At 32.7% G+C, this 12,780-nt stretch overlaps 1 protein-coding gene across 4 annotated transcripts; it reads right to left on the bottom strand.

Moving 5' to 3' along the window:
• Positions 1–5,642: 5,642 nt before the first annotated feature.
• Positions 5,643–9,262, bottom strand: LOC148622951 (limbic system-associated membrane protein-like). 4 transcript variants are annotated; one of them, XM_088573335.1, is made up of 4 exons: positions 8,965–9,262; positions 7,800–8,004; positions 7,587–7,621; positions 5,643–5,809 (listed from the first exon to the last, which is right to left on the bottom strand). In XM_088573335.1, exons 1-4 carry the CDS (start codon positions 9,157–9,159, stop codon positions 5,786–5,788), a joined length of 459 nt encoding a protein of 152 aa, XP_088429461.1. In that variant the 5' UTR covers positions 9,160–9,262; the 3' UTR covers positions 5,643–5,785. The 4 variants fall into 4 exon arrangements, with proteins under 4 accessions (XP_088429461.1, XP_088429459.1, XP_088429460.1 ...); XM_088573333.1 differs by having other exon boundaries at positions 7,587–7,604; positions 8,965–9,255; XM_088573334.1 differs by lacking the exon at positions 7,587–7,621 and having other exon boundaries at positions 8,965–9,261.
• Positions 9,263–12,780: the final 3,518 nt, after the last annotated feature.

Genomic DNA, 12,780 nt, shown 5'->3' with positions numbered 1-12,780 from the left:
GATGTTAGAACTGTCAAACTTGCAAAGCAAATTTTTGTCGTTCCCTCCGCGGGACGATGTATGGTAGTACGGGACATCTAGGTGTTATTAATAACACCTAGATGAACTGTCCCGTATATCGTGTACTAAGTTACAGCCCTATATTAATCCTACGAGGAGGAATCACCCGGCCAGTGAAAGCTATATTTTTATATAGCCTAGCTGGCCGAGTGGTCTTGGACGCTGGACTTAGTGCAGACGGTGTTGCCATAGATGTCACAGCGGTACGATTTCGAGTCCCGCGGAGGGAACGACAAAAATTTGCTTCGCAAATTTGACAGTTCTTACATCGTTGGGAATTTTTCAGACCCTTATATATATATATATATATATATATATAAGATAATAACATTTACATGCTTATGATAAACGATACTAATCAGAAAGTATTATAGTTTTTTTTCGGAAGGAGACTTGTTTTCCTGATATCGATCTCGGTCAAAGTTTAGCCTTGTACATATAATTCAAAATGACAAACTGATGATGTTTATTTTACCAACCAGAAGTGCTTTTCTAAGTAGTTTAAATTTATTTTTTTGTCCCCACAGTTTGTACATGTATGTTGGAACGTTGTATTGTGTGTATTTGTATGTGTCACCTGAAAATGTTATATATTGTCACTCATGCTGACTTGCAATTAAAAAGTCATTTTACAATAAACCACCCAAGTCAGAAAATATACGACTTACTTTTAAAATATGTCAGTCAACATCTGTAGGTGCTGGGCGCAATTGCAAGCAAGCATGAGTTGACATTTCTGACAGATATTAATACTGTATGGTTTAAACAAGACATATTTGCATAACTATTAAAGTACACGTATCAATTAATGCATTAAAAGTAAAATTGCGTTCGAAACTGAGCAAGACGTAGCACATTTAATAGATATATATACAAATTATAACTCGTCGATTATTTTATTTGAATTCATACAAAGATTGCTTGTATGTGATACCAGGCTACTTATTTCTGTTCCCGCTATTTAATTTGAGGGAGTCAACTTTAAGACAATTAAACTTAAGTTTCGTTTTACGTTTACTTTGTATTTTAGTTACTATGCACAGTGAAAAAGTAATCAAGGGAACAAGGTTATAGCAGTAATCAAAAGAATGTAATCCAGGGGTAAAGACCAGACATGGAAAACAGACATACACAACAAATAACATAAAGTAACTAAAATCATACATACAAAGTAACAAAAGCAAACGAGCAGCTCCGACTCCACTAAAAACTGGGAGCATGGACCAGTTGCACCGATAGAGTAAGCGTCCTCTGCTTATCTAGAAACACCCGCCGAGTTGCTCATAAAAAGTCAAAACCGGGGTAGATAAACCAGGAAAGGAAAACTATGACCCGTTCAATAAATCAGTTTTCATGGTGCAGATGGATACACCATAACGATCCACGAGTTCATGATGACGACCATAAAACTTCTGTAGTGATGACTTCAATCTTGTAGCAACATAACCCTGTTCCAGAAACCTATTTGTTAGAGTTCTAGCGCGATACAAAAAGTCTGCATGGTTTCGGCAAGCTCTGGCATTACGTATGAGTTGTGATATGAACACTCCATACGCAGGTGCCGAAGGGATGTTGCCACAGATGAAAGTACACCTGAAAGAGTAAGTAAGGGAACCAAGATTCTAGCGGAAATCCAAAGACTGAAATCCAGGGACAAAAGCCAGACATGGTAAACACACACACACACACACAACAAAGAACATAAAATAATCAAAATAATACGTATAAAGTGACAAAACCCAAAACTTGGAGCATGAAGCATGAACCAGGTGCGCCGGTTAGGTAAGCGTCCACTCTTTTTCTAGAAACATTCACTTAAAAGTTCAAGTTCATGGTTGACGAAAGAGGAAAGGAAAACTATGACACGGTGAACGAATCAGTTCTCATGGTGCAGATGGATACACCGTAACGATCCACGAATTCATGACGACGACCATAAAACTTCTGTAGTGATGACTTCAATCTTGTAGAAAAAACCCTGTTCCAGAAACCTTATTGTAAAAGTCTAGCGCGGTACAAAAAGCCTGCGTAGTTACAGCAAGCTGTGTCATGATGTATGCGTTGTGATGTGGAAACTCCATACGCAGGTTGCCACAGATGAAAGTAAAGTTTAAATGTTTTAATATTAAAACAGATTTTAAACATAGGTACTTTTATGTTTGTATTTCATCTTGTATCAGGTATTTAATCGCATGTTTTCTTAAATATGATTTTGTTCACACTTTCGTGTTTTTAAGTAATAAATAGACATAATTGTATATGCATTTTTTGTTTTTTTGTATTGGAACATGCACTATTTTAAAAATGCATAATCTGCTAAGTTTGTTCTGTCCGAAAATCAACTGTAAAACTATCAAACACTTGAAAATATAGTCACGTGATCTGAAGTTTGATACAGAGTTTTCCATGGAAGTACATGTAGATATGGGTATTAAAATCAATAAATATAAAGAATTTCGATGAAAAAATACATATGGTGATTTGAAAAATATCACAACTACGTAGAAATATAATCAAGCACGCAAATATTTTCTTTACAGTATTTGTTTATGTTTCAAGTTGAATAACTCCCAAAGTTCAGGATAATAATTTTGATACGTCAGGTGATGATGTAGTGAGTTGTGTTTACGTTGTTTACCACCCTATTGTCAAAAGACTGTCCATTGAGAAGCCAGACAGACCCTATGACATGAATGCACATGGTAAATTTTATCCCACATATTTTTTGTTCGTATTTATGTTTATATCATATCTATGTCCAATTGTACAAAGATTTTCAAATTTACCCTGCTCATTTATATTTTTATAACATCTTTATCGATATCGTTGTACAATCCTTAAGACTTATATATTTTTATAGACCCAATTTCAGGAGAATCATTTGTATTACGCCGTTTTAAGTCATTTTCAGCAATGTTGCGTAGACCTAGAAGGAAACGTTTAGTATTTTGGCGTACAAAAATATAGACCAAATGGCAGGAAAATTAGGTAAAATTAAGGTTTTTAGACAACTTTTGCCATTTTGACCGTTTTGATCTATTTCAAACAAAGGTGCTCAGACCTATTCCGGTCCACATTATGGGTTAATAGAAAGGTATCATTTGTTTACGCTATTTTACATAAAATACAAATCTATTCTAAATAAAACTTTTGTTGTAAAAGTGAGAGACAAAAAATACTTGTTTATGTTGAAGCTGTAACACGTGTATACGTTAGCCCGTTCGGTCAATGAATGATTATCCTCTTCTGGAAGATAATTACTATTTTTTATCACATCACATATCTCAACTTACATAGATATTTATGTGTTAAAAGGGAAGCGATCCTGGTATATTTAATTAAATAAACAATATGGGGATAGGTGAATAGTATCAAATATTGCCTTTCTGAAGCGCCATGCAGGTCCGGCTTTCAAGAGAATAGGCCTGCAGCAGCGATATGCTTGTCGTAAAAGGCGACTAAATAGTGCTCAAAACTCTAGCCGGGAGCTAGGGCGCTCTGCCCACAGAACAACAGGGTTGTGCGCCCCAGGTGATGAAATGAGGTACCCCTGGCGTGTTACATGCTGGAGTTGTCAGGTTATAATACGGAAAACCTGACCGCAAACCATAGTGGTGCACCGTTTTGGGAAAGATGCCACGTTCCTCGCACGTTAAAGAATCCTATTGTGGTATTCTCCCGGAGTCGGAACCATAGGGCTCTGCCACAGGAGGCTAAATTGCCCGAACCTACCCACCTCTCCCTATTTCCAGTGACAATCAAAATTTGTCGACCCGTTGTCCTTATGTCCCATCCCTTTTTTGTTTGATCATCATTTCATAATCATTATGTCATCCATATCATGTTCATCGCCTGAATATAGCTGAAATATTGCTGCTTGGACGTTAAACCCCAAATTAAAAAGAAAAGAACGCAAATTATTGTTTTATTTCTTTATCTATCATGGAACAGCATAAGTTTGTAAAGTCAATGAGTCGATCAAAACTAGTGTAAGAGAGCACAATTTACAAAAAAAAAAAGATGCATGACGTTTTAAAGTAATGAGCAATTATTTTTTAGTAAGTTGTTAGTCAATTGTGACTGAATTTTCTACTGTCTAACAAATATTGTAGAGGGTTTTAGTTTTGAAAACATAATTTGGCACCCAGGATTATTCGTGAATAAACTAAGGGAGTCCACATAAACGTAAGACATAATGCTATCCGGATGTAATCTTATCCCGTGGAAATTATTTTAAATCAATGTTTTTTTCTAGAGGATATTAACTTACTATGAAAAATTGTCCACACCTATTAAATTGTTTCCGTTACTTGAACAATGTTATTTAGCATAACTTATTCTGAAAAAAGCTACAGGTATTCCTAATTGTACACAGGATATTATTTAATACTACAGTATTAAATAATATCCAGAAAATAGTTCACAAAGACTGGACTGAACAGAATTCATAATCGTATACAGAATATTATTTCATACTACTCAATAATACCTTGAATATAATTCAAACATGACGCGTGAACAGAATTCTTGATGAAATGGATTATTTATAAATTAAATAATATCCTGAATGAAACAAACTACGTGTAAAACATCTCATGAAATATCACCCAGGATACTTATTAATATCTGAAAACATCCTGGATGAACAGTAATAATATTTAAAAGCATTCTTTTTTTTTTTATAGTAGTCGTAAAGAAAACGCTGTCATACACTTGTATGTTTAATCATCATAAGTTTAATAGCCATGGAAAACATTTAACTATTATAAAATATTCCCGGATTAAATATTATGTTTTTTTTCGGTGGAAAGTATTTCACACAGGATACTATTGGGTGTTACATCTGTTCCAATAGTTATTATGTTTCATATAAACGCTAGCATTTTGTTTCGATAAAGATTTTATTTTGTGGTGTTAGTCTCCTTGATTGATCTTCATTGTATTTTGTGGTGTTAGTCTCCTTGATTGATCTTCATTGTATTTTGTGGTGTTAGTCTCCTTGATTGATCTTTGGTTTATATTGTTAGTGCTTTACTTTTGTGTGATATCATGTTTTTCTTATCTTCCGTTTTATGTGCATTCTATTTTATTCATTTCCCTGTATTGTTTAGTTCGTTTCTGTTTCACGTATTCCTGTCTCGCCCCACATATAACAGCACACTAAAAAGTAAAGCTTCAGTAGAACAAATAAACAAAAAACAAACGAACAGTGTAAACTCATGGCAGGTGCCTTGCAGGAATCTTGAATCGCTAATTTTTTGGAACAACTCGAGATTTGTTGTTTTCCTACTCTTCCTTTTGTGTATTTTTTTTGTATATCCAACATGTTGTCATTCTACAGAATTATATCAAAGATATTGGAATCATAATGAAATTAAGTTTTGAAAAAAGTAACTCTTTGGACGGTTACTGAGACAGACATCAAAACACTTTTTCATTTAATTAAACTAATATTCAATTGTATATACCCTTTTATACAAATATTATTAAACACGAGCACTAGATGTATGCTTTTGTTGAGATTAGTAATGAACGAATACCTCATAACAGAACAGATTTAAAATGTACATGATGTCAGAAGGTTTCTGTAGTAATACGTAATATACTTTATTTACTCACAAAAATCATGTGAATATTACAATGTAAATGATCATACAAGCATAGGACTATTATAATGTTTGTAAAAACACTACCAACGTTATGGTTTGGAGGTGAGCGTTCTTCATCAATGTACATCCGTCAGAAACTCCTGAAAAAAAAAGAAAGTTATTACTATAACAGACTTTTAGTGTAAGCAGACTAAAATGCACATGACAATTAGATAGTGAGATGTGTATGTAATAATTTTATTGCGTACGAGTTTGCGGTATACGATATATTTACGATATATTTCAATAATCTAGGAACATATTCAATGCTCAAAACTTAACGTGTTATGATAGAATGTAAAAGATAGGTATTTTGATCTAAATATAATAATAATAATAATAATAATAATAATAATTGTAACTAGCGTAAAATTAAAGTGGACGTTAAGCTAAGTAGCATGGAGTATTTGTAATGATTATATCAGTTCAATTTTAAAGTTGCATAAAACATTTTTTAGAGAAGACATAAAAGACAAATTAATGATATTTTATTATTATAATTATTTTTTTTTATAAAATGTATTTGTTTGATTTGTCATTTCTCTTTTTTTTCATCTACACGTTACATTTTTACACTAATTTATTGAGTGTTTTTTTTTAGAAAAGCAGAGGACCTTTTTAACATACGAATATTGAAAGATACGCAAATCATTCATCACTTTATTCATGGTAAAATGTCATAATCCATATCATAAGACAGTTGCACACAAAATTAAAAATCAAAGAATAATATTCTCAGCGAATAATTAAGTAAGTCACTTATTCAGTACCCTGCCTGATTTAAAAGACTATATATGAATTAAATCGCCAAAAAACATGTACGAATGAGGGGACAATGCATTTCTAAAACTCATCGGTCCCTTCCGTTTTTCAATATCTTGACAATAAAACCGATTAGTATTTATACTGCGCAGAAATAATAGAAATAATCCTCATAAAATGTTGTTGATTGTAAAATTTCAAACAAGCGCTTCAACAGATGTACATATATTATGTTACATTTATAATATTTGATAGGGGAGGGGGATTTAAATTATTTTCTAGTATAAATGTTTAATAAACTCTAAAGCTTTTTGCAAAAAAAAAATCATTTTTACAAGACATACCACCAGATATAGAAATCACATAGCAAAATAAAACCTGTTACATCATGATGCTCAAAACAATCAGTATATATATTAAGTTCCTACGATTATTTATTACAGGGGTAAGAAATTATCGAGAAATTGAATACACAAAACCAAGAGGAACATATAACCTATAAATGCTTCATGAATACAACGCTAAAAAACACCTAAAATCGATTTCCTTGCAATTTTGTTATAATAATGAATTAATATTTTATTAAGAAATTTCCAAATAAGCAAATATAGTAACAAAATATCGCCAAAACTAATAAAATTTGAAACTCGTAGTAACGAATATGTACCATATTTTTTAAACTCATGACCGGTATATCAAAACTATAAGCTAACCAAAATAAATGAAACTCATACCATGTGCATTCATAGATAACAATGCATTAAATTGCTATTGAAACACATCGGATATTTCCACCAACCGTCTATGATAGCTGCGTTGTAAGAGGACTATTACATTGTAAATGTTTTATAGAATTCTACGATGCCACAGTTTGCATTGGAAAACTTTTCAAATGTCAATTTTCACAAAAAGCACAAAATGATGTTTCCAACTTTTAAATTGAATTACAGCTGTTTGTACATTATATAACAAGTTCCGACTCAATTGTTGGGTTTATGTGATTCTAAACTTTCACGTGGCACAAGCCTTCTCCTGTTCCTTGACATTTTTAAGAAGTATTTCTCTATGAAACTGTAAACCAGCTGTAAACTGTATCAACAGAAGGAATAAACTTACCAGTGTCTGTAGTTGTTTCTGTAAAGATAACCAAACTGATAAGCTAATAAAATCTTCATTCTCCAACTTGTTCTATAATATGTTATGATTGTAGAGAATAGATGTAAAATGCGTTTGTAAATTAAGAATAGAAAACACAATTTTCAGAAAATAATAAGAATCTAGACACAAAAGATACTACATTTACTTAGAGTTTTTTTTTCTGAAACCTACCTTTTACTATAAGCTCTACGTCGTATGAAGTTGGTGGCTGCGTTGATATTTTACAAGTATAAACCCCTGCATCAGCTGGTTTCACTCTGTCGATACGAAGCCGCAATTCATTTCGGTAAGGAAGTGCCACAGATATTCGCGAGTCCGTAGTCTCAGTCTGGTTTCCAATAGATAGAAGTATTCCTTTAGGGCTAAGCCAGATTACCTTTAAAAAGTAAAATTTCCCTCTCATTTTCTACGTATAAAATTGACATTTAAAAAATAAAATTTCTCTTTAACACATACAGAAACAAAACTACATTTAACATTGTTTAGAAAATAAACATTGTTTTGCATTGAAAACTATTTTTTTCTAATTAAATTAAACTACTTTGGTCCAGTAAAACTTAACATTAGGTGCTTCGACACACACATATCATTATTTCCCATAGAATGTCCACTGGTATTAATATGAAGTTCACAAGAATCCATGAACAATATGCATTGGAAACTCCTTGACACATGAAGCTTGAATATGAATTATAAGTGAACATTTTTTGCAACTTCGTAATGTTCAGTGATCGATGACAAGAAATAATTGTAAGTATTTGCTGAGTTAATGTTGTCATTTTTGAGACGGTAACCTAAAGTTTGTTGACATGTTTATGTTGATCACATCATATTTGTTTAATCTTTATATTGATAGGTTTTGCTAACTCTTTAATATCGACTTAGTGAGTAGACATTGATTTGATGTTAGCATAAAAGGATGTGACATCTATGTGATACATGATGCACTGTCATTGTCGTAGAGTATAATCATAGATTGAAGTAGGTTAAGTATGTGTTGATGTAAGATGTAATTGAGATAAACAAAACAGTGTTCGCCGTCTCATTAAATGATTAATTTAAAATAAAATTTCGATATATTTTACATGAAAAAAGTAAATGTTTCTAATGATATCATCCTAGTTAAACCAAACAAACTGTGAACATAGTTTAAAACACTTTGAATTAAATTTGATAAAAAAAAACAGGAATATATTTGTAACAAGTTGTAAATGAATTGATATAATCCTGATTAATCAAGTTCGATACATTTGCAGAAAGTATAAGTATTACAAAATATGTTATATTTAAGACAAATGGTTTACTTTTCATGTTGGTATTAAGATATCATTCCTACCTTTTGAATAGAGAGATGAGATTCCTTAATTTTACAGGTAAGCGACGCCGTCAATCCAGGAGTCACACTTACAGATTTTATTTTGACATCCGCTGAGCTTAAATTATTTGCATACAGAAGGATTAAAATTAAACATCGAGTCATACTTGCGATCTCAAGACCCATAATACATTTCAACAATAGATACTTTATCATGTAATGTAGATTCTCACTGAAGTTTGAAATAGCACATGCAGTTAATTGATGTAACACTGAGAAATATCATATTTCACAGCTTGATTCCTGTAAACAGCCTGTTAACTATGTACCTCAATCTTGATATTTCTAATTTATTTTCAACTTGTAGCTTAAACTTTGATACATTGTACAACTGTAAGATACTTTCAATATGCGCGTATGTGTATATGATTGTGTTTATTTTTACACGTGATAAAATGTTTCACAGGGCGCAGTTTGATGCGATCACATAGATCAAAAACAGTTCGGGCTAGTATGGACACACATTTCAAGCTCAATACAAATTTTAAAAAAATGATTGTGATGAGACATTTGATACAAGAAAAGAATATTGACAAGAAGTGGCTACTTTTTTTGCTGTCAGTTCCTTAAGTGTTCCAGTTACAACCTCAAAAACCAAACCCAGTCTTCTTTTGTGGCGTAGCACCTTTTGGTATAATTTCAAAGAGATTCTCAACATTTTTCTCAAGTTCTGTTGTTTTTCCCCTTTTAATATGGATCAGGTAAAACTCATAAAAACAATCCCAGCTTAGATGGTATGACACCTTGTGATGAAATCAAGGGAATCAGGAGATCTTATTACTGTGTCTGGACGTCAGGAAAATGCTTCATGTTTGAACCTCTTTGGTCCCTGCTTCTAAGTATTGTTTAACGAACAATCCCAAAAAAATAAATCCCTGCCTTCTTTTGGTAGTATGACACATCGAGGTACATTTAAAAAAGATCCATTTACTTATATTCAACACTTTGTTCGGAATTCAGGAACATGTTTGTTTAGGCTCCTAAGTCATACACGTTTCAAATCTAAACCATCAAATAAATCACAGTATGCATTTAAGGTTTAGAATATTTCTTTCTGAAAAAGTTTGATTTCCTTTAAACGGTACACACATTCAATGATTTCATGTATCAATTTTCTCTTAAGGAAACTTAAAAAAAGAAGAAAACTGAATGTTCTGAGAGGGATCATTAGAAGACATAAAGTTAATGGAAGTATTTTGCTAAGAGAATACATACATTAATTTATTTCATGTCGTTTTTGTATAATAATACCAAACATAATCTAATTACAGTTTTAATTTTCCAAGGTGTTCCAAAAGGGTTTTAATTTCACGCATCCAAGGTATTAATGTTCAATAGTTACTAGTTCTTTACATTTTTCACACTTATTTTGACAACGTATCCAAACTTGTGTAATAAATACTTGTGTGCAGCGAATTTATGCAAAAACAAAAGAAAATGATGGATGCAGTTGAGGTTTATGCAAGGAAAACGGCTAGAAAGGGCAAAAAAGAGGCCAGGACCCTCTCTAAATGGATAATCATATAACGTCTTTGATACTCTCTCTCTCAGAACGTCAACGAGTTCCAGAACAAACTCAGGGGGACTTTTTCGAATTTATGACAAATTCGTCTTCATTCCATCAGACAAAGCTCCTAACAACATAGAACTTGTGTCCAAAAGCACTAAATTGTCTTATTAAGGAAATGGGTGTTGACAGTTCACTTGACAACCTGACATACTCACTTTGTACTATACCCAAGGAATACATCATTCACAGCCACACTTTTGTGATAACGTCCTTTGGTGTTTCTGTAGGTGATGATGATATGGCCCTCTTTACTATATATATATTGGATACCGAACTTTTTCACAAGTGTCCTTACAATCAGAGGCATATTTCTAGGAATGCAAAGTGCACGACAAATTCCTTGCAACACAATGATGATGATGATGATCAAAGATGTACTTAATAGTTGCTGTGATTATACCTACTTACAAGGGGCGTAATATGGGACCGAATTGTCCAAAACTCTTGGCCGATCTGTTCCTACATTCCTATGAAGCCAGTTTTTACAAGAGCTTCGGCAGAAAAAAAGGGGAGCTAGTAGCCCAGTCTTTCAATTTTAGTTTCCGTTATAGAGTAATATACTATCTCTGAATAATCCTAGTTTCAAAGATTGGTTTCATCTATTCTACCGACATGAAATTGAAATTAAAACGACAACTGGTAGACATTCGTCTTCTTCATACCTACAAACCTTAATTTGTACATAGATAGCACAAGACATTTGTAATAGAAATTGAAATAGACAAAGGTAATGACTTTGACCTACCAATAGTAAATTTTTCTTTTCTAAGTCTAAGTGGCAATATACCTACTTCTCAAGCCTATGGAATGTATATCAGTTAATGTTACCGTCGAGCCTGTGAACTTAACACGGAGTTTCTCTGTCGAGTGAGGATATTATCAAAAAAACTCCTCAATCAAGGGTAAATATTCAAGCTTTGTTAATATCACCACTACAGAAGTTTTACGGTCGACATCCAATCTGATCGACTGATATGAAGTTTCGATCTTCCAGATGAAACCAGACATCTTCAATTAGATTCCACGTCTAACCGGGTGATACCCTCCGAACCTGGCACCTTCTAGTCGCAATAAAATGGTTTCTTTGACACAAGTCAGAGTAGCTAGGTCATAGATTTCACTACGGTTCTCTATTACGATTATTAATCACACCACTATCTTGGGAATGCGCTGATTTACCAAAGTTTTTATTGAAGTTTACATGCCCATGTCTAGATAGATAAAATTTATTTTATCCTCTACCGGAAGTGGATGTGTTTGATATTGATTTTTTTTCTAATCATACCACACTGCAATATGTACATGACTTTGTTCTTGTCACAATGTCATGTCTTTGCATTTTCATAACGCTTTTTTATTTTGAGTGTTGATTATTTTTTTTTATTTTTTAAAGTTCTTAAATATATCCTATATTCGAGCTACACGAATATCCATACGCAGATCCGGCTAAAATAAATGTTAATATTTTCGATTACATATTTAATTACACTCATTTTATCTATTATTATGAAACGTCGTGCCATCGTGTTAGTGCGTTCAGAGAGATTAAGTTTATTTCTTTTGAAATCTTCAAGTAAAATGTTTGCAATATGTAATTAATTAATTGCTTTATGATATCAATTTCAATTCACAAATTTCAAGAACATAATTGAAATATATAAAATATAATTTTGTCAATTTCGGATATTTGTCCACAATTTCGAAGTTATCTACTGTGCATACTACATGATACTCAGTTAAAATGAATGATTACACCCTTATGTCAAAAGTGTTTGACATGTGTCGCGGTATTGCATTATTGTTGCTAGATTATTACCGGATTATACTCATTTGCAATATGGTGGATGCCACTGGCGGAGAAGGACATGTTTATCCTTCCGGAGTACCTGATGTTACTCCGGTTTTTTTTTTGTGGAAATTCATATTTGCCAGAGCTTTTTCTGTGTGACGTCTTGTTTTTCCTATATTCAGTTTTGTGTAATATTTTTATTAGATTCACTAGAGTGTGTGTATTTCGTCTCTGCTTCATGTGTTCAACATGTTTTAGGGGGTTTCACGTATTTGAATCATCCCACTGCTGACGCTTCGGGTTCTTGACCGATATATATACTATAGACGATAATTCATTTAAAAGGCAATATAATTTCCCCCATGTCTGAATAATTTGAACATTCAAAATCTCACCCAAAGAAGTTTTGGTCATAACC

This window comes from Perna viridis, chromosome 3 (assembly GCF_037379345.1).
Source record: "Perna viridis isolate PV_CMFRI_1.1 ecotype Kerala chromosome 3, ASM3737934v1, whole genome shotgun sequence".
Taxonomy (NCBI): Eukaryota; Metazoa; Mollusca; class Bivalvia; order Mytilida; family Mytilidae; genus Perna; species Perna viridis.
Note: the sequence above shows the minus strand (reverse complement) of the source record. Positions and strands in the feature narration are given on the sequence as shown.